General features: G+C 45.5%; 3 protein-coding genes across 4 annotated transcripts in view; all 3 read left to right on the forward strand.

Moving 5' to 3' along the window:
* On the forward strand, positions 1-6227 carry tdrd15 (tudor domain containing 15). The gene is made up of 4 exons (XM_028953414.1): positions 1-9; positions 390-4649; positions 5262-6123; positions 6214-6227. Exons 1-4 carry the CDS (start codon positions 1-3, stop codon positions 6225-6227), a joined length of 5145 nt encoding a protein of 1714 aa, XP_028809247.1.
* Positions 6228-7652: 1425 nt separating this feature from the next.
* Positions 7653-10171, forward strand: LOC114803414 (transcription factor Adf-1). Its single transcript, XM_029002942.1, has 2 exons — positions 7653-7804; positions 9510-10171. Exons 1-2 carry the CDS (start codon positions 7675-7677, stop codon positions 9992-9994), a joined length of 615 nt encoding a protein of 204 aa, XP_028858775.1. The 5' UTR covers positions 7653-7674; the 3' UTR covers positions 9995-10171.
* Positions 10172-11117: 946 nt separating this feature from the next.
* disp1 (dispatched homolog 1 (Drosophila)) overlaps positions 11118-22874 on the forward strand; it is a 41919-nt gene continuing 30162 nt past the window's right edge. The window contains exon 1 of one of the 2 annotated variants that reach the window (XM_029002937.1): positions 11118-11241. The gene's annotated coding sequence lies outside the window, so the exon portion shown is untranslated. Of the gene's footprint in view, positions 11242-11572; positions 11662-22874 lie in introns of those variants that run through there. The other variant, XM_029002940.1, reaches the window with a different exon arrangement.

Below are 22874 nucleotides of genomic sequence, written 5' to 3' on the forward strand. Positions count from 1 at the left end.
ATGTGGAATGTGGGGAAAAATGGTGGAAATTTCATTTTCATTCTCCATTTTTCACTTAATAGGGCTAAAAGCTGAGGCTTTTCTCCTAAAGAAACAATGGTAGGTAATCTATGAATGAATGATTGTTACAGTCTGTGCCAAGAATTGAACTGTAAGTGTTTTTACAATGTATTGCTTCTACAAATGATTGCTTGTGTATCATATAGTGCCAATTCTGTGTTCTGATCAAATTTCCCCTAGTATCTGCACTCATTAACATGAAAAAAAATCGATAGTCGTACAATAAGCAAAGGCTTATCTTCGGCATCTGAGAAATTAATGGACATTTTAAAGCACAAATAGGCCATATTGTTACAGACAGCAAATGGTTTGGTTTTGTGTTTTTTCAGGCCTCGCATGGCGCTGCATCATGTGCGCTGTGGCCTGTGGACATCAGAATAACACATGTGGACTGCAAACCCGCTGAGACATTGATTCACTTCCAGGGTCAGTATTTGACAACCTTCGAGTTAGACTACAACATACTACATGTTGAGATTCAGAATGCGGAAAAAAAGGAGGTGTCTGTGAAGGTTGGCGAGCTCTGTTTGGTAGAAGATGCCCTGTCTGGTCACTGGTTCAGAGGTCGAGTGCAAAACCAGCAGAATGAACTATTTGATGTCTTCCTCATTGATTATGGAAATGTCCTGACTGTCAAATCCAAGCATTTGGCCTGTGCCACAGACGAACTACTCATGCTGCCCCCAAAGGTCATCTGTGGATTTTTTGCTAATGTGTTACCAGTCAGCGAATGCTGGGATCATCTGGCAGAAAAATACTTTCTGTCCCTGATTGGAAGTACTGTTAGTGGATTCATTTGCGCCTTTTTGCCCCATAAAGTCCTTTTGCTGGAGGCACCAGGCATTACAGGGGATCTGATCAGGAGGGATTTGGGAAAATATGTGAACACAGACATGTTTCTGATGCTTGTAGAAATGCTGGTAGAAGTCCCAGTCAATCGAAACTGTGGACCAGTCCCAGATATGTTGATTGATGCACACATCAGTCCCAAATTCCTTTTGAAACCAGCGGTTGAGAACATATACTCAGTCTATGGTCCCAAGCTTACTGTGGGTAAAAAAGAGAGAGTTCGCATCACTGGTGGGGTAAGCCAAAAGGCATTCTACTGCCAGATGACATGCATGGAGGGAGATCTGGAAGATATGGCCAAAAAACTGACAAAGATTTGTGAGTCCAGGAGCCAAAGAAACCGTGACGCAGGAAACCTGGGCTTGATGTGTTCAGTCAAAGGGAAAGATGATAAGTGGCACAGGGGCTTTATCCACAACATCTTTCTAAATGCTCAGGTGAGGGTCATGTTTGTTGACTATGGATTTTGCGAACTGGTGGAAGGCACAAATATCGCTGAGATTCCCTCAGATTTTCTCATGAAGCCGATCATGGCCTTCCCATGTGCCATGTCCTGCTTGAACCAGAAGGAGGAGGTGGTGAATACTCAGCAGATGAATTTACTGAAGAAAGGACTCCTTGGGGAAATCGTGCAAGTTCATATCGATGACTTTGACAGTCAAAGTAAGGTTTACTTTGTCACACTACATAATGCTGAAAGTTATGCAGATCAAATAAGTGAGAAGCTGGCAGGAAAGAGTTCTGATGAGCTTGAGATTGACAGCAGTTTGCCTGCAACGTTGTCTCTGCAACAAATGCCTCTGGTTCCGGATTATTCTGTCCAAATGGAAGAATTCCAAGAAGGCGCAGTGTTTGAAGGCTACGTGGAGCATGTCCATACTCCTTCCAGCTTCTGGCTAAGAACCGCAACAAGCAACCAAAGGTTTGAAGACATGATGATGAAACTTACCGAGTACTTCAGTGGACTGCAGCTGGAGGAAGAGGTTCTCGAAGATCCAGTGCCAGGGGCGATTTGCTGTGCGATGTATGAAAAAGACAGGCATTACTACCGGGCCATTGTTACAGACATTCTTGAACATGGATCAGAGGTATTCTTCATAGATTTTGGGAATACTGAAAAAGTGCCCAGCATGCTTGTTAAGAAGCTGCCAAAAAGGTTTGCAACTGAACCAGGTTTTGCACTGAACTGCTCTTTGGTTCATGTCATTCCGGTGCAAGATGTCTGGACGATGGCTGCAAATGATTTTTTTAGGCAAGCAGTGTCAAACAAAGCTCTTCTGGTGCACGTTGTTCACAAAAGAAGCAACCATTTCCTTGTGGACTTGCATGAAAAGGGGAGCCATCCAAACATCAGCATTACCGATCTCATGACATCAGCAGAAATGGCAGAGAACTGGAAGAATGTCAAGACATCTGAGCCCACTGACATATGTCAAGATTCCAATCAAAGGCAAAACTCGTTGGGGAAGAGGTTACAAAGCAGTGGCCAAATTGGTGGACCAGAGAAAACCACTGTTCCTGAGCAGAAGCAGAATGTCATTTCACATGCTAAATCCAAAAGTGAAAACACTACCAAACAAGCACACAATCAGATGGAAATATTCAGAATCCATAAATACGCTCCTGGAAGTGAACTTGAAGTTTGCTGTTCACAAATCAATTCACCATCAGATTTTTGGTGTCAAAATTTGAGTAAAATTAGCACTTTGGACAAACTGATGCATGAAATGCAGGTCTATTACAAGAATAATTCCGAACCATTACAGCCATGTGCACATGTCTGTGCCGCAAAGCTGAAGGATGATGGCCGTTGGTATAGAGGCTACATTCTGGCAGTAAATCTGGATATGTATAAAGTGGTCTTTGTAGATTATGGCTTGACCATTAATGAGACAATGCACAATCTCCAAACACTGCCAAAGCAATTTATTGAAATTGAGGCGCAAGGGTTCAGATGCAGCCTTTATAATTTGATTGAACCCAAAGATGCTAAGGTTTGGGATTCCAGTGCAGCCAGGGCACTACGTCAGTTTGTTTCTGAGGGATCAGCCACTGTCACATGCATCATTCACAGTTGGCTTTATGTGACAAACATGGGCCTGTACAACGTTGTTGACCTCTGCAAAACATCTCAGAAAGCATCCACGCATCTTGTAGAGAAAGGCCTTGCTGTCAGAATGGCAACTCCAAAGCAGCTTGTCTCCTCAACTTGCCCTTTGTCTTTTTTCTATTCTTCATTTGACCTTGAAATTGGAAGCATAGAGAAGGTATATGTCACACATGTGGGCAGTCCATGGGAGATATACCTCCAGTTGGATCGAAATGGAGAACAATTTGAAAACCTACTGAACAAAATTGCAGAGGAAAGTGCCAAAACCTCTGATCCAGCCTCTGTGGCTCATCCTGGAAATATGTGGCTAGCAAAATATGTTTCTGATGGAAAGTGGTACAGAGCAATCAGAAAACCTGTCGTGAACGATCAGATTTTTGAAGCTTTTTTCATTGACTACGGAAATAGGCAGGTTGTCGAAAAAGGCAGCCTCAGGATCATTCCCAGGAGTGCCACAGCTTTGCTTCTGACACCTATGCAAGCTGTCAAGTGCAGTCTCTTAAATGTCACTAGAGGTGATTTACTGGCAGAGGTCAACAAATGGCTTGACAATGCAATTTGCAACAAGGCTATTCAAGCTACAATTGTTGCCAAAGGCAAGGATGGAAGTTTTGTGTGTGACCTGTTTGATGAGGACACTCACATAAATGAAAAGGTCCGAGAACTCATCAGACATGGTAAGGAAGAAAGAGCCATTGTACCGGTAAAAGACTGCAATGAAAACGTCAAGCCTGACAAATGCTCATTGGCTATACCAAGCAATAAAAAATACCACAGTCAGGAAAAAGCAAAGGAAGATACAAGACTCAACTTGACAGTAAAAGCACAAACCAGAAAGTCTACTCATGCAAGACCATTACTCCAAGCAGAAAACCAAAAGGCTTCACCCCCTCACTCTACCCAGAATAGAGATGGCACCACATCCAAATGTACTAAAAGTGTAGTCAAACCTGAGATGTCCACTGTAGAACTTACAAAGTTTTCAAGGCTGCCGGGGCTCAAACTAAATCCTGGCTTCAGAGGGACAGGGTTTGTTTCTCACATGAACTCTGTAAATAATTTCTACATTCAATTGGAAGAACATGAATGGAAAATTCTTAAGATGGTTGAAGAGCTCAACAGCTCCCTTTTCAGGCAGAATACTGAACCAGCATCTGGAGCAACCATCGGTGACCTGATTGCAGCTGAATTCGACGAAGATAATGCTCTCTACCGCGCGGTTGTCATAGACGATTGCATGGCTACCCATTTCAAGGTGGCGTTTGTGGATTATGGAAATGTGACTTCTGTTGAGAAGAAGAACACTCTAAAGCTAACCGGGCTTTTCTTGACACAGCCCAGGCTGAGCATTCCCTGCTGTCTGGCTACAAATCATGGTTTTGCAGACAACACTTCCTTTGAAACGGCAGTGGACAAAAAACCACTCACTGTTGAATTCATCCGCAATCTCCAAGCACAATGGGAGGTGAAGATTGAGCTGCAAGAAGACAGTTTTGTACATACACCACCAGCATCACAAGAGAAGAGCAACACCAGAGACAAGGAAGAGCCCTTGACCTTAGGTATGGCTTCAGTACCATCCATGGCAGCCAGCAGTTCCCAAGAGGGCCAGCCAAGAAATGATGAAAAGGTAGAAAGGCAGACCAAGTCGTCCACAATAACAAAAAGGCCAGGCTGGAATATCAAAAAAAGGCAAGTCAATAGGAGTCACAGACAAGCAACTTGTGTAAGGTCTCTTAGCAAAAGGGCACACAAATCCACAGTGGGAAGTAACGTTTTTAGTAAAACATTAGATGTTACCTTCACCGCAACCGATTCACCTGTATCCAGCTGCCTCGAGACTGTTTGGCAAAAAGAGAAAGCCAGCACCTTGCATCGGGTATTCACCGAAGGACAGACTGCAAGATGTACACTTCTCTCAGTTTTGGAGCATGGAGTGCTTTGCATCAGACTGGATGATGAAACGACACATCGTGGAGATCTGGAAAATGCTGTAGATGACCACCTGGCTAAATGCGCCCCTTTGTCTGAGGCAGAATTGATGATTGGTCTCGAGTGTTTAGTGAAATTGAGCAGTAGTGAGCAGTGGTGTAGAGCAGCCATCCACCAGGTCTTCACTGCAGAACAAAAGTGCATGGTTTATCTTCTGGATCATGGTACCACAGAAACAGCTGACGTTAAATTTCTGAGAAAGCTCTGCCCTGATCTACGGTTGGTTCCACCACGGACTGTTTGCTGCAAGTTGAATGGATTCGATGAAACGTGGAAGGAAGCAGACATGTTACTGAAGGAAGTTCTCAAACCATTGATGGGCGAGAGTGTCAGACTGATGTTTGTGTCTTATTCAGAGACTCTTCAGTTGTGGAACGTCGAGTTCATTGTGAATGGACACCTGCTTGCTCAGCAGAGTAAAATGCTTTCCGTACCATGCTCTGAGAGCAGTGGCCCACGACTTGGTAGCACACCTGACGTTTGTCCTAACAATAATCTGGAGGAAGCACAGTCTGAAAGGACCCATCCAAAACTGCTAACGGCACCTGTTCAGATGGATGTAGCATGCTCAGGCTTTGCTGTTAGTGTAACCACACCTGATGAGTTCTGCGTGACTCTTGATTATATGTTCCCCACCACAGAGACCGTGTCCAATGTTCTGGAGAACCTGCCAAACAATCTGGCTGAAACACCAATGGTCACTTTTCAGTGTTCACTAAGAGGAATACGGCCAGCACAGGGGGAGAAATGGTCAGATGATGCGACCAACATCTTCCAGGAGTCGGTGTGTGGGAAAAAGATACAAGTGTGCTTCAGGCAGCAGTTATCAGAGACTCGGTGGGAGGTGGATATCGTGACAGAAGGTGCTGATGTTGCCAAAAAACTGGTTGACACTGGTCATGCTTCCTACATCGATCTATTGCTTGGCCTCGGATTGGAAAAATCCACGACTTTGGACACTGCGGATGATTTTTCAAGACTGATGCAAGCTGAAGATGAGCTGTATTGGGACGCACAGCCTGATGTAGCGGAAGAACCCACCAATCGACCAACATCCCTTAGTCAAAGTCCGAACAGAACGTCGCAGCACAACGCTTCTGGAATGAAACAGTGTAAGTACTTATGCAAATTGTATTTTTGCAATTTAATAAGCCCCAAGTGACTATGTGCCACAGACTCACCACTGCTTACTGTACCACCAGGTGTTCAGATGTGAAGATTGTCTGCAAGAAGAGAAGCTTCGTTCAATGAGAGCATCGACGGAAAGCACCAGTATTGCTGCTAGTTTTTCAGCTTTGGTTTCATAGTAGTTTTCTTTCTTTATTTTTAACTGTTTGCAAAAGTTTGATTCATTGAAGCTCATTGCAAGTTGTACAGAAAGTTGATTTTTTGTTTTATCTAAGAGAGATTGTCTCCTATTGGAAGTTACAAGATTAATGTAACTTTTTCATAATGTTGGTCATGTTTATTTTGTTCTAAGAAAATGTGCCTTTTCACTGTTTTGTTGAATAAGCCTGACGTAATACTTGACTTCAGTGCAATTATAATTATCAGAATTGAGAACTCTCACCTGCACAGGAGACTTTCAGTTGTTGTTGAATATGTTCTGCAATAAATGGAAATTATTTCACCACAATTGCAGGAGAGGACAGTGGATAAAATAGGTGCCAACCTGATACCTGACAATAAATAATGGTTGTGGGGCAAGGCAGGGAAACAATGGGACGCACCACACACATCACTTTGATGCTGCCATAGTAAAGTTGAATAACAGTGAACATTTTGCCATGGTAAAAATATGCAAAGTAAAAAAAGTAAAGTGAAGTGATTGTCAAATGTGATACACAGCAGCACAGCACACGGTGCACACAGTGTCCTCTGCATTTAACCCATCATCCTGAGTGAACAGTGGGCAGCCGTGACAGGCGCCCGGGGAGCAGTGTGTGGGGACGGTGCTTTGCTAAGTGGCACCTTGGCGGATCGGGATTCAAACCTTCTGATTACGGGGCCGCTTCCTTAACCGCTAGGCCACCACTGCCCCAAAACGTACACAGTAATAGTTGTTATACGAACAGGAATGTAATAAATGGCAGCACAGTGAGTGTGCCGTGGGGAGTAATGGTGCAGCCATTCATCGTACATTTGAAGGTGAAGGGATTGTCATTGTGAAACACTGCAGCACAGCACAACCATGTCACCATTTCGTTATGTGTGCTGTGTATCACAATGAAAATCACTTTCACTTTCTTCATTGTCATAACCACACGGCCACCTTGTCACTTTGGAGCAAAGTGCTTAATGTACCTGGCACATCGTATTATTGGTAACTTTGCACTGTACATATGGATTATTTTTTCATAGCAATCTGTTAAACAATGGTTAGAACATTTGTGGTTGTTTAAATAAGAGAAATGCGACACAGTTCTTACTGATTCGGATTGTGACAACTCTCTTATCCAGAGTCAAATGATCTAGGGCCATGAAAAATATTACCTCGCAGCTGCTGCAAAGCCATGTTAATGAATTCCTTCGCGTAAACGCTGCCTAGCTAGTAAAGCATTACGGTTCCCCCGTGAAACTACAAAACCCAGCGGCGGATGGCGGCGGTTCGCGCATGCGCGCTGGCTCCGTAGCTAGCAGCCTGCCTCCGTACCCAAATAACAATGGAGGAGAGGCTAATTGCTGCTGTTTCGGATTACCCAGAGTTGTACAATTCCACTCTAAATTCGTACAAGGACGCGGACAGGAAGGCAAAAGCGTGGAGGGCCGTTAGCTTGCAAGTTGAATTACCAGGTAAAATGAGTTTTTTTTTTATTGTCATCGAGCTGAATATTTGCCTCTAGCTAGCTTGCTGTGGAACTGCATTAGTTGTGGCTGTGAACTTGTGCACACTGTCCGCAATATGTATGCAAGTTATCTCGGGGACCCGGAACTCTCCCGTTTCGTTTACACCAATTTCTGACCGGCCTCATCTGTAGTTTTCTGACTGACATGTCTTCTAAGTGACATTATAGGCGATGCATGGTGACAGAGGGGGGCGACGTGACTGTCAACGTTCAAACACGGTGACGCTCGTTTTTTAAACGAATGTCCAATTCATCAGTGAAGTTTAGTTCAGCCGTTTCTGAAAGCAGTGCTGCCAGAACCAGCAGCAGCACCAGTGTTTCTCCATTCAACCTCCCCACCAGGCAGGGCAGCAGACAACCTTATAAACCAAGAGCCAGCATTGCACATGGAATACGTGCTGATGGTCCAGATGTCCATCACGCGAGTGATGGTCGTAGCCCAGTGGGCACGACACTCGCCTATGAGCCAGAGGTCCCAGGTTCGCACCCCACTCACTACCACTGTGTCTCTGAGTGGGACACTTAACCCTGAGTGTCCCCAGGGGGGACTGTCCCTGTCACTACTGACTGTAAGGTGCTCTGGATGAGGGCGTCTGGTAAATGCCGTAAATGTAATTGACTGAACGTAAATGACTTTTGGTTTATATCGTATAGTACAGTACAGTAGCAGTTGTCAACACTGTCTGCAGCTTTTGGACGTAGTTTTGGATGTAACAAGCTGACAGTTTCCCAGGTGAGATTGCACAGGTCCGGCTTTCTCCGTTTATGAATGAGTGTGTTATGTTTAAGGCATCATCAGACATAACGGACAAATCTTTCCTCGTGTTCTTTTGGCATGGCTTTATTATGCTGCCGCCACCCCATGATTCGAACCTTCAATCTTCTGATAATGGGTCCGTTTCTTTACCCGCTAGGCTATCACTACCCCAGTTTTAATGTTTTTGATATTAATATCAAACCAAGATGCTAAAAAAAATTCAGTAATATTTGCACTTGATGGGTAATCAGATAATGTGGGACATCATTTAATTTCAAGGTTCTTCTGTGTATTTATGATATACAAATGTTACTCATTTCAATGAAAGCAAATTATGATCATAACCCAGACATTCAAAAGTTCAGTTTATATATGTTATATTGAATAGTGCATCAGGCTTTATTATAATATTCATACAATGCAACACATTGTAATGCTTAGTACTGACTATATGTTAAACTTAACAGCACTCGTGTAGCTTTTAGACGAGTGACATTGTTGTCCTTTTTAGTTGCATATAGTTTTTATTGCATAAACATTCTTTTTCTGAAGCGTTATACGTAAAATTATTTGGTGCAATAGTTTTCTCTGAATGCTTGTAGAGTTCCCAGACTTTTATTGTGGAAGTTGGATTTAACAAGTGAGACTAGTTTTCTGTGTCCCGTACATCACATGGCAAACTGCTTGTATGGCTTTTGTCACAACTTTATATTGAAGTATCTAGTAATAAAGCACAAGTACTTTTTATGGTCTTAATATTTATTCCTCCTGTTGCACTGAGTGTTTATGATTAAATAATTTCCTTCAGAATAAAGTTCTTCTTATCTTAGCAAAGAGGTCAAAGGGAATTTCCTCCTTTCCTGTTTTCATTTGTTCTTGTTTTATTTCTTTTTAGAGGAGGACTGTCGGAGAAAATGGAAGAGTTTGAGAGACATGTTCATCAAGGACAAGCGGTCGGAGCAACGGCGCCTTGCATCTGGGAGCAGTCACAGGAGCTGGAAGTACAGCTGGCAGATGTCCTTCCTCACGCCGTTCATTCAGTCCAGGTCGGCTCAGGCCAGCGCGTCCATGGACGACGCGGAGGACGAGCGCGACGACGAGGACCGGGACGAGGAAAGACGCACCGACGGCAATTCGTCTTTCGTTATCCACGAGATTGAGGGCGAGCACAGTGGACTGGAGGCTTCAGCTCACTACCCTTCCTCGGGCTCCCAGGGGTCCACGCGCAAGAGGAAGTGGCAGGTGGATGGAACCGAGGACTTGGAGGACGAGATGTTCCTCTTCAGCTTACTTCCGTATCTCAGACGACTATCGTACGCAAAAAAGAGTGCAGTCAAACTCAAAATCCACCAGCTGCTATATGAAGCGGAATTTCAGTAGAACAATTTTTTACTTTTAATGTCGGTTTTCAATTCACACGTCATCTAACGCTCCTCTAAACGGAAAACAGGTTGACCCGAGGTTGCTTAAATACAAATCTTAAGACTGTTCTTACTGACATTTTGCCTTGTTTGTTACATATTTGTGTTGCCAGATGTTATGAGCCATTGTACATAAACGGGGAAAATCCTTTCTCAGTATTCCCTTGTTTTTTCTTTTTTGATTGTTCTAATAATCAACTTTCCTGGGACCGGTGTTGGAAGCTTTTTTCTTTAATGCGAGGAACTGGTAATATAACGGCTGACCTCACAATGTATAAATCTTACAACCTGGAACCACTTGTGTGAAGGAAGCATGTTGACACCGTGCAACTTTTAATGGGCTTTTTCTTCTCGTCGGGCTCGCACGTTTGTTTGTATATTTTGGTACTAAGGACGTTGGATTGTTGTTACTCGTATTAAATAGCATTTCCATGTTCTTGGTTAGCAACACGGTTTAGGTAGGTGGTACATTTCAAAGTAACATTCACACAAACGCAGGAACGCATAATGCACGCATCCTCAGGTAAGCGACGTGATCTCCATCAGCTCCGGACAAGCTCCACCGTCGCCCCGGTACTCCCTGCGGCGGACAGGGGTCCGCACGGCCGACAGAGACCGCCAAAGGAGCCGCAGAGTCGGCACTTCTCCGGGTTCGACGCTGCGCCTGGTGTCGCGGTGTTTTCCCTGCCCCGTCCGCCGCAGACCTCACTTCCGACCTAGAGCTCCGCGATCCGTGTTGCCAGGACCGCCTGTTGTAAGCGACTTCCGTGCGTCGATACGCGTCCGAAATAAAGTCGCATGACGCTCTGTGGTTATGCCGCAATAGCAAAAAACAAAGGTTTATAGCCACCGTACCTGGGAACTGAACTGAAACGTTATGGCATTATGTTAATATGCTTGCATAGTAGTTAACAGCAGAGCGTTTGTAATTACATACAGAACAGTTTCTTCTACATTCACTAGTCGATTTTTTCCACTATTTGAACATTTTGTCAAAAGACGATTTTTGCATTGTAGCCAAAGTAGCTGCTTTATTGGACAACTACGTAATTGACCGCGATCAATACCGCCGAGCTGATCTTTGCGGGATGCCGTCCTCTCCGCTCCGTCGTGTGGCAAGATCTGGCAACCCTGACCACAATTCAAAACAGACAACGGGGACAAGCTGCCCTGCGCCTACTGTACCCAGCCCCGGGACACGTCCAGGTACGACAAACACACTCTCTTCCCCGTATTTCTAACGCGAGAATGTGCGTGTTCGTGTCCGTGCTGCTGTTATTACGCATTCTTCTACATATCGTGCAACATAACGCGACCGTGCTCCAGAGACACGAATTTGCGTAGAATGCAGCGCTGCTAGCGTTTGCTCTAAACGATCGAGTTATAATCTATTTATAAAAGCTGCGACTTTCCACCCGAACCGTACTGGACCACGAAACTCCTCCTCGCCAGGAACGCCTTGTTTGATCTACGTGGTTTGTGCGTGTGTGTGCAGGAAGGTCCGCCAGACAAAACTTACGCCTCCACTGAAACCAAAACGTTGCCCGTGTTTCTGGACATGCTGTTGGATCTCTAGAGCGCGTTACGTGGCCAAAGAACCATAAAGCCCGGAACCCGGCTACCCTGGTAACATCTCCTCAATGAACCCTCCCCTCCGGCAGCTCTGATTGGCGTCAAATTACGATTCTGTTGTTTCGCGTACGTTTTGTTTTGACCAGCTGACCGCCCTCCCCCCGCCAAATCCACCGGTGTACCTGGTCAGCTGACCACCATCCCCCCCAATCCACCGGTGTACCTGGTCAGCTGACCCACCCCACCAATCCATTGGTGTACCTGGTCAGCTGACAACCATCCCCCCCAATCCACAGGTGTACCTGGTCAGCTGACCACCACCCCCCCCCCCCCCCAATCCACCGGTGTACCTGGTCAGCTGACCACCCCCCCCCCCCCCCCAATCCACCGGTGTACCTGGTCAGCTGACCCACCCCACCAATCCATTGGTGTACCTGGTCAGCTGACAACCCCCCCCAAATCCACCAGTGTACCTGGTCAGCTGACCCCCCCCATCCACCGGTGTACCTGGTCAGCTGACAACCCCCCCAAATCCACCGGTGTACCTGGTCAGCTGACCCCCCCCCCCCCAATCCACCGGTGTACCTGGTCAGCTGACCCACCCCACCAATCCATTGGTGTACCTGGTCAGCTGACAACCCCCCCAAATCCACCAGTGTACCTGGTCAGCTGACCCCCCCCCCCCCCCCCCCCCAATCCACCGGTGTACCTGGTCAGCTGACCCACCCTCGAACCCACCACCCATCGATCGGTGTACCTGGTCATCTGATTATAAATTATTCGTTGAAAATATGTAATCAGATTTGGGATAAAGATTAAGAGCACGCTGTCACTAATTTATGGCAGAAGTGGGACAGATTTGGGGACATCAGTAGTAAAAGGGACACTCCCAGTCCCCCTGGAGACAGTCGGGGTTAAGTGTCTTGCTACAATTATGGTAAGTGCGGTTTGAACCTGGTACTCTGTGGTTTCCCGGTTCATGGGCGAGTGTGTTAACCACCCTCAGAAGGTCATGAAAAGGTCAGACTAAGTTCCATGTCCAGATTTTGAACAGCATTTGTCCTCTCGCGATTTGCGCCGCTTCTTGTGCAGAATAAGAGCGACTTTGGAACCGCTGGCAGCCTCCGGGCGTGACGTATTCGCCCATCTGTCTCCGGCTTCTAAGGCAACTATGGAGAAATGAAATTACGTAAATGGAGCATTTGTCCCCAGATGGTTTTCAGAGTGGCAGGGACAGTGACAGGGAGTTGACCTGACGTTCTAGAGGCTGGACACTACACAGAGGAAAGTTGTAACATTTCTATGTCATTTCTATTTCACATGACACCTTCTCTTTCCGGATGTGGTTGGCGGCTTCTGATTTCTGCTTTTTTGGTAGAATTGTTATGGGTTTTCTGTGCTGAATTTCCGTCTCCTCTTCTTTCTCCTAATCCGTCATTTCTTTACTTGTGATAATAGCTCCTAATTGTCCCAACATGCACGTTGGTTCATCGTAACGTTACAGTTTGAATGGTGTACACTGTACAGTAAAAAAAAGCTTCTGTGAGCCAAAACTGTCAGAACGACAGATGCCTCCATTTATGGTGGAAGTAAATTATCCAGACGGGCCTGGTTCCTGTGGGGCTTCATGCAATCTGTTTCCCAATTCCTGGAGAAGGGCTGCCCGGCTTCAGGAATTATGGATAAACCCCCTCCCCCCTTTTCCCGCTGAAGAGATAGCAGACGAACAACGACGAAGACGATGAAGGTGGGAGTGTCCCGGCCAAACCGTGACGTCAGGGTAGTCTGAGATCCCGGGCGGGAGGAGAGTGGCTCTGTCCATAAATCAGCGTGGGGTGGGCCTTCACCCTGTTTAATATGTCCATCTCAGCCTTCCTAAGACCTTTCATTATCTGGGTAGAGATGAATCAGGAAATGAATCTTTTTTTTTGGGGGGGCAGAGCTGCCTACGACATATAATCCGATGCTTCTCGGGTTTGATCTATTTACCTCTCCCAATAAATCGTATACGTCGCCTCGTCTTGTGGATCATCTGTCTTGGTGACCCCGACAGTAACCCTCGTAGCTGACGTCTCTTTTTGTTCTTATCAGTGGTGCCGGAACAAGTCCGGATGAGATTTATTCAGGGTCAAAGTGGAGTCCGGAGTGCAGGGATGATGGTTTTCCCATGCTCCGCTCGGTCCCAGCGCAAACGTTTAACGGCTTCTTCAGGGCCACCGCTTCGCCAAGATGTCTTGCCTGCACACCATCATTTTTTGATGACCTTGCATGACTCTGGAATGCTACAGTTAGTTCAGCTATAATGTATTATTTCCATGTAAAATAAAGTATAAAGTGAAGTGATTGTCACATGTGATGCACAGCACACGGCGCACACAGTGAAATGTGTCCTCTGCATTTAACCCATCCCCCTGAGTGAGCAGCGGGCAGCCATGACAGGCGCCCGGGGAGCAGTGTGTGGGGACGGTGCTTTGCTCAGTGGCACCTTGGCGGATTGGGATTCGTACCGGCAACCTTCTGATTACGAGGCCACCACTGCCCCATGTGAAGGTGGAATTAATGAATGGCCTGTTATTTCCTTTGTCGGACCTGTCCACAAGGCGGTGCTGTTATGCCAAATGCTGTGTTGCAGTTGTAAGTTTTTCTCATTCTAAACCACATTTTGTTCCGTATGTCAACAGTATTTACATAATTTAGGTGAAATTTGAGGTTTGATTTGTTTTCTTATTAAGTTTTGGGTGAACTAGTCAAGCTTGTGATGATATTTAGTTTTGTTTGGTTTCTTCATGCTTTTTGGGAGTTAGGACCGAGATGGCTGTTCCGTTTCATCTGCAGTGGAAAAAGTTCGAGTGGCTCTTCCTCCCAGTGCACAAAGCACACACTTGTGAGGCCTTGACCATACCGGGGGCCGCAAAAATTCCTTTCGCGAGAGTCGCACCCCCCCCGAATGCAGAGGCTTCGTTCGAGTTGTGCCCCGGGACGAGGGTGCACATTTTGATTTCGACTTGGTTCTCGCCCTGACAGCTGCCCGGAACAGCTGCGCATGGTCTCGATGCATAAAACCTCAGCTGTGCCCGGTGTGTTGCTTGTCAGTTTTTTTTTTTTCCTCTGCGACAGAGTTGATGTAATAATTCTACCAACAGTGGTGGTCTAGCGGGGGCAGTGGTGGCCTAGTGGTTAAGGAAGCGGCCCCGTAATAAGAAAGTTGCCGGTTCGAATCCCGATCTGCCAAGGTGCCACTGAGGTGCCACTGAGCAAAGCACCGTCCCCACACACTGCTCCCCGGGCGCCTTTCATGGCTGCCCACTGCTCACTCAGGGTGATGGGTTAAATGCAGAAGACAAATTTCACTGTGTGCACAATGTGCTGTGCTGCTGTGTATCACAATGACAATCACTTTACTTCACTTCCTGCTGCCGAGCAGGATACATGCGAGAATGATGGTTGGGGTTTGAGGGTACCCCCAAGCAGTTACAGTTGAGGAGACGACTAGGACTAGATGATGTTGCCTATTCTCGTGGATTTTCATTGATATAAATCCCGGCATTCCAAAACCATAGCATTTTATGGTGACCATATTAGCTAGTGTAACATTGCATAGACATTGTGCAAGAAAAAAATTAATTAAAACTGTAGACTATATTAGACATATACTGATTCACATATATCGATATGGGAATGTTCCAAAAATATGATATATTACCGCCTTCCATTTTTGCAGTCTGGGGTTAACGGGTTAACGGGTTATGCAATTTCCCACTTGTGAGACTAATAAAGGTTGATCTTATCTTATCTTATCTTTAGGAGCCCACAAGGGGGCGATATAAAATCATGTGGCCTTTTAAACTCAATTTACAACTTTTTTCTCATCGTTACAATTGAGAAAGCTCTATCTATATGAATACCAATAAGCCTGTCAATTACATAAATTTAAATAAATGATGTAATTACAATTACATAAAGGGAGTCCTGCAGAGTTATTGCAGGTGACGTGGCCCGGCTGAGGGGCTTTTTTTGTCATTCCAGATTTGATAGCGCTGGGACGGCCAGCCGGATTTGGATGCGGTGCCGTCCACCAGGCAGTGCGTCATGTCCGCTCTATTGCAGAACGTTATAGGCCCCGGGTAATTGAAACCAGGGCCCTGATGGCACCTCCTCCACGTCTGGGAGAAGTCAATGGTGCACGGTGCTCCTCCAGAGTCGTATGTGAAGTATTACTGGTGGAACCATTACCTTCAGCCACTGGCTCTGCGACCCGGGGCCCGCCGGACGAGGCCGAGGCACGACGTGCGGCCCTGTCTTTGGCGCTGCCTCGCGCCCGAACATCCCAGTCTGCGGCGCAGCTGTCACTGTTTGTATATTTGATATATTGGGGTTACTGAAGAGGAACAGGTGTTGTGTATTAGTTCCACTATTTTATTTCCCCAAAAATGTGGAATGGACTCAATACAGTTGTCAGACCATATTATTGTAATGTATGGCATCTGATCGACAAAAAAAAAAGCTTACGACAAAGGCAAAAGGATGTAATGCGGTTCAGGTGGGCCGGTTTTAAAGTCAGACGGGAGGATTCCCTTTGAAGTCTGGATTTCGTCCCCATCGGTGAGTTGCATTGATTAGAACTGATATCTGCCGTGTGGCAGGACTACAGCTTTCTCTCAGTTGTTGCTGGTTTCTTGAGCAATTGTGGGCGCGTGTAGTGAACAAAAAAGCTGCTTTTGCTGACCCACCGAAGCTGGTTTGCCTTACCAGTACTAAGTTAGGGATGCAGAGGTTGCATTGCACAAATTTTGTTGAGAACATTCTTTTTTTTTTGCCGTATAACATGTTGGAAAAATCCTGAACCGCCGAGGCACCGTCCCCGCACACTGCTCCCTGGGCGCCTGTCATGGTTAAATACAGAGGACACGTTTCGTTGCATCACCGTGTGCTGTGCTTGCTATGCTTCACAGCGACAATCGCTTCACTTTCACCTTCCTTTACTCTGAAAAGTACCCTGAGCTCATTGTTTAGGTCAAATACTTGGTGGGAAAAACAATTGATCTGACTTGATTTGACATTTTGATTAATAAGCCTGTCTGGTGACTGAGGATATTGGATAATAGAGGTGTTTTCAGCAGACCTCACACAACAATGATCTGCTATACTGGATATTGGTGTTTGGGGAAGTAGGTTCTGTGGATTTTGGACCTGGAGGTGACGGACTGGCTTTAATCCTGCCTGGCAGCGGGGCTTGTGCTGTTCAGGGTGACTGCATAGATGTATTCACCCCCCAAGGCTTCAATGCTCCTGCAGAGAAAAAAGCTCATTAGGATTCGTTGCACCAAACAGAGCGAGCTGACCCATCGCCGGATTTCTTCCTGCTGACACATGTTTCTAACTGCTGCCTGACCCGGGGCTCTCCACCTTGTCCAATCGCATTAGGCTCAGAGGCTCGTGAACTTGGCCTCAATTATCCACGTGAAGATGTTGTTCTTCTCCGTCACCCTCGGAGATGTCGGCCGGCTCGGAGACAGCCAGCGGCCCATGGATGGACACGTTTGGGGAATGCAGCGCTGGAGGAACCGGCTGAGCTCATTGTGGGGTGTTCTCAGAAGGTATTAGGCATCTTTTAGGCCCCAGTAAGGACAAATCGGCCAATGACGTCAGGGAGTTGTTTGAGATTCGCGTCACCGCCAGGGAGAACTCGGACGATCAATAATGCTGGACCTGGGCTGCGTCTGCAAGTCTGTGACCGCGCTTGCCAGAGTGGAAGTGTGGTAGTAGCCTAGTGGGTTAGACACTCGCCTATGAACCAGAAGACCCAGGTTCAAATCCCACTTACTACCATTGTGTCCCTGAGCAAGACACTTAACCCTAAATTGCTCCAGGGAGACTGTCCCTGTAAATACTGATTGTAAGTCGCTCTGGATAAGGGCGTCTGATAAATGCTGTAAATGTAAATGTAAAGTGTGGGTTCTTTCGTGGCGTGACACACCGACACATATGAAGAGCCCGACTGAAGTCTCATTGCAGTTCTGCTCATTAGTGCTGAACAAAAGCCCCTTCACTTGGGGCCAGGGAGCGATCCTGAATTATGGCGGACGTATGGAGTGTGTAATGAAATGTACTTGCTGTTGACTGCGTTCTTTTTTGCGTTGGTTTTTGTGCACATGCTTAAAAATTAACGGGCACGGATGCAATACCTGCGTAATTTTATATGGGGCAAAGATCTACACTCAACAGATGACTAGTTTAAGAGACACGTATTCATTACTTTATTTGGTCTGCGGCCTCGGCACTGACCCCTGGTGGTAAGGAGTGCACACTACAGATTACGGCGCACGGTACGGATGCAAGTATGTCAGCACAAACGTTAACAACGCAACCGTGTCCGAATTGGCAGTTGTAGCTCACAGCAACTGTATTTCCGTCTTAACTCAATTCCTGCTTCCCTTGATTTGATTCATTTTATGTATGTATGTATGCGTATGCTGCATAATAAACATAATAAAAGTGTTGAAATTGAAAATAAATTTGAATATGTAATATATAGAAAACAGACCTCTTCGTTTTGCTGATAGTTATGGATCATAACTAATGACTAATACCATGATGTAAAAATAATGCACTGTAGCCGTTTATTATATTTTGTGTATTCCAACTGATGGAAAGAAGGCTCAACAAAACGAACGAAAATGCAAAAGAAATGGTCTTTGTAGGACTGATTTACTCTATAAGCGAACCACAAGGACAGCCTTAATGGGCTCATTTCAGTTGAAAACCACACGACGCTCCTCCCCATCGCTCTCTGTCATCCCATGTCAGCTCACCTGGCGCCGGCCATCAACACCACCTGCCACAGATTTCCGAAGCTCTCAGCCTCGTAGTGAGTAATGATTTCAAGCTGCCGCTTTTTTTTTCTAGAAGCTGTAGAATCTTTTAGTTCTGCTACATTTCACATTCATTTTTAACAGGAATGCTAAATCATTAATATATTTAGAAGCTGGTTTCTCACATTATAAGCTAAAACCATGAAAGACTGGAACATCACAGCAGTGCTGATTTTTGTTCAGAACACCATCTGCATGTTTAAATAGTAAAAAAAATTAAATAAATGGCACTCTGAAATCAATGTTACTCTTTTTACGAGGTTGAGTTTGCATTGTGAAGTTGAAGAATTGCTTTTCACGTTTTTCAGCACATTCGTTGTCACAAACGAGGAACATGTGGTGGGGAAAATGTGAGCATAAAATATAGCCTTCTCCAGTTTTCATAATTCCATTCCTTTTTTTTTCCTCCCCCTTTTGAAGATGCGGCCATTTGGAGATAGCACAGGAAGCCCTCACCAAAGTCCTGATGATTGGACTTCAATGAAAATTCAGATTTTTTAATGCATGTACCTACACTGGTCCATACAATGTGTGCAACCTGTCCTACGCAGCTCCACAGCATTTATCATGCATAGACATGAAAAATGCCTCCGTTTTTAAGGTCTCCGCATTTCGGCTGAATGACATCCAAGGGCCCGGACCCCTAATTCAATCAGAGACAAATTGGAAAAATGTGCAAATGCGAGCCGAACGCCACCCCGGCTGGGGGAAAGAAATGGACTGCGTTCCCTTTTCAAGCCGCCCTGTAAATCTTCCCTCCGTGCGTCACCGAAATCGCTTCGAGAAATGTCCGTCGGACTGACGCAAGCCAGAGGGGAGAACCTTTAAGCAGTTCGTACGCCGAGCTTGGAGGCCGCCCAACCTCCTGACCCGCCAAGGCCCGTTGATGGAGCTGCCATGCCGGAGTGGCGTTAGAGCCATAATGAAGTCCCGCCGAGCAAATGAATTTACCATACAGCCCATTTCAGAAACGTTCAGTTTTGGGAACGTTACAGAAGTGGGAAGTTTATGATTGTTGTGGTCCCCATTTGACAAATCAACAGCCTTATTATCCCGGTGGCTGGTTTAAAAAAAAAAAAAAAAAAAAAACCAAAAAACAGCTTAATTGGTCATTTGCTGCGCGGTTCTTGCTTTAGAGGACATTTGGCTTGAATTTTCTTAATGGTTTTAAAGTAGTCAGAGACGGCGGAGCAGGGTTTCCTTTCTCCTTCCCCGAGACTGATGAAGGGTCGTTCGGTGCGGGGGTGGGGCAGTTTGCTCAGGACCCGGGATGGTTTGACATTGAGCAGGGCTTCAGGTCGGGGGGGGGTCGGGCCTGTCCAGGCTCCGCGGTGTACAATAATGTGGTTGTCTGCGGTGCTGGCAGATCTTCAGAGCTCCATACTTGCATGTGTTGCCTGTCAGAAACGGGACTTTTTCCTCCAGTCTTTTTAAAGTACGTTCCCACCACAAGAGGCCTGGCTGCCAAGGTTTGCTCTGGCCGCCCTGCCAACTACAATGCCAAGGAAACGGGCACTTGAGTACTACCCATTTTCGATTGGCTGCCACCAAATACCCACGAAACCACAGAATAGCTTGTTCATGTACGTTTGACTGGGCTTTATGCTGATGCCCACGCTGGTCAAGACAAAATTTTGTATGTTTATTTAGACCAATTAAACTTTGGGCTTTTGACGAAGACAAACATGGGCTCATTTCCTACCAAATGACATTTAAATAATTTTTTAAATTAAATTCTTGCCCTTAATCCAACCATGTTGTCAGTGTAGATGGTAGAATAGAACGTTCTTCTATTTATTGTAATGATTAAAATTGCCTAAAACTGGCAACCCACAAAGAGGCCCTTCTGCGGCGTTTGGGCATGTTTGTTCCGTAATTGTGGTTGCAGGGAAGTAAGAGTTAATCGGGAGTCGCGCTGTTCGCGTCGCTTTCTCCTCCCCACACAGACTGACACACACTTGGCAGAGGCGCTGCACACTTACCTCACTTTCTCTCCGCCTGGGCGGACGTGAGCCCTGACATGGAGCCGCCTGCGAGCTCAAGGGCAGGGAAAGTTCGCGGCAAAGGAAGTTGGTGAAATGGCTGTCTTCGCCGGGACACCAGGCCCTTCCTGTCACCTCGCTGCCTAATTACGACTTGTGTAAATCAACTGTGTGTGTGTTCATCTTTCTTGAATGGTCAATGTGGTATGTTGTGTTGCTGCACTCTCCCTCCTCTACACTCTTCTGTTGTTTGATACTGGTTATAATTCCATATTCATGCCATAACCGACATAGTTTATGGAGCTCCTAGGACTACTATGTTCCTTGCAGCTCCCATCCCAGGCACTGTCATCACCAGCATCTTAATAAGTATTTTATAGAGCAATTTTGATGACATATTCTACTTATTTATGGCTTTAGATTAGTCTAACACGATGATGTATACACTGTGGCTGCAGACAATATAATAAACCTGAACGATACCATTTGAAAAATATGTGATACCATTTGTTAAGATTATCATCCAGTTGTGTCAACCACTTACAATATTCCCTGGGCAGGACCCTATGACTTCCGCAAAGTGGAAAACATGGACGGAATCCAGGAATCCAACAAATAAAACGGAATCCGCTATAAAACGCGGAATTGAGTGTAATTTGTGTTTCTGGTTGCTGTAGCCCACTACTGGAACACAGATGTCCTCAGAAAATTAAGGAATTCGACTCTTAATGCTAAGTTTTGTATTTTGTATGAATCGGAAGAGCAACTCTTTTGTAAGAACATACATGACGACCACTTACAGTCAATAACTCATATCAGAAACAGAAAAGAAGCAAACTAGCGCGAGCCAGCAAACTCTTGGTCATGCAAACAAACCTGCTGATTCAAAACGTGATTTATTATCATTATTATCATGGTTCCAGTTCATTATGCAAGCGGGCACCACAATTTAATTTTTTTAATTTTTTTATTTATTTATTCCAGGTTTATTTATTTTATACGTTTTTTTTTTTATGTTGAGGATGTGTAATTTTTACAAAAAAGCACTTTGTTGATTTAAATGTGATTTGTTATACTGCAGAATATTTTTCCCCCACCCGCTCCATAATTACATAGCTTTGAATAGATATGTTTATGACGGAAAACATGGAATTCTGAATATGGAATGCTGACAAGATAAGCAGTATATTTTTAATTTGCAGTGGTGGCCTAGTTAAGGAAGCGGCCCCATTTACAGCATTTATCAGACGCCCTTATCCAGAGCGACTTACAATCAGTAGTTACAGGGACAGTCCCCCCCTGGAGACACTCAGGGTTAAGTGTCTTGCTCAGGGACACAATGGTAGTAAGTGGGATTCGAACCCGGGTCTTCTGGTTCATAGGCGAGTGTGTTACCCACTAGGCTACTACCGCCCCGTAATCAGAAGGTTGCTGATCCGCCAAGGTGCCACTGAGCAAAGAACCGTCCCCAAACACTGTGCAGTGCTAAAATGCTGTGTGGTGTTTTTTTTATTTTTTATTACATTTGTTCCCCATTCAAAAACAGAAACTGCGTTTGTTTGAGCAGCAAGTCATAAATTTGCATTTCTGAAAGGCCAGCGCATCATCGCTTCCTCCTTGTGGCTTGTTTTAAGTGGCGTTTAGTCGTGCTACTGTAGCTAATGGGCTCTGTGAAAGGGATTTATGGAGTGTATCGGAACAGGGGTGGATTTGTTGACTTGGTCTTTCTGTGTGTATGTTTTGGACCTTTTTTTTTTTTTAATTTTTTTGTTAAATTGATGCCGAAGGAAGGCAGCTGTGGAACCGTTTGCCTTTGTGTTGTGATAAAAAGTTTGGCGTGAGCCCCGTCCCCCTTGTTCTGCCGTTTACCCGGAAAGCTCGGCTGTAAGCTTTCGTAATTAGGTTTCAGCAACGGTTCAAACCGAAGCCCGGCTGTTTTGTGTATTCGATGTGCGTGTCCAATTACACGTCTCCTATTAGCTCCAAACTGCGGGGTAAATGGTACAGGCTCAATTTCGGGGGCGCAGTGGCTGGGTCTGAAAGGGTTTTTCAAACGGATGCTTGCTCTGAGACCCTAAAACCAGTTGGGACTTTGTGAAATAATACTTTTTTGCATTAATGCAACCGTGTAAAACTCTGGAAGTGACCCGTTTAATGTTCTCGTCCTACCCGGTTCCACATACGGCACTGGAAGCGCCCCCTTTTTTTCCATCTGAAATGAGTTGGTTAATTAATACTCATGCAGACGGGTTTTAATTCATGAACCGCCGCTTTTATGAATTAGGCTTGTGTGGCACAGCGAAAGCAGGCGGCCAACGTTCCACTTAAAGTCCCGCTTGGCGCATCCCGCCCCCCTCCCATGCAGCTTCAGGCCTCTTAGTTATGAGTAATGCTGCGCTGCTATTAGCTTCAA

This window comes from Denticeps clupeoides, chromosome 14 (assembly GCF_900700375.1).
Source record: "Denticeps clupeoides chromosome 14, fDenClu1.1, whole genome shotgun sequence".
NCBI classification, from domain to species: Eukaryota; Metazoa; Chordata; class Actinopteri; order Clupeiformes; family Denticipitidae; genus Denticeps; species Denticeps clupeoides.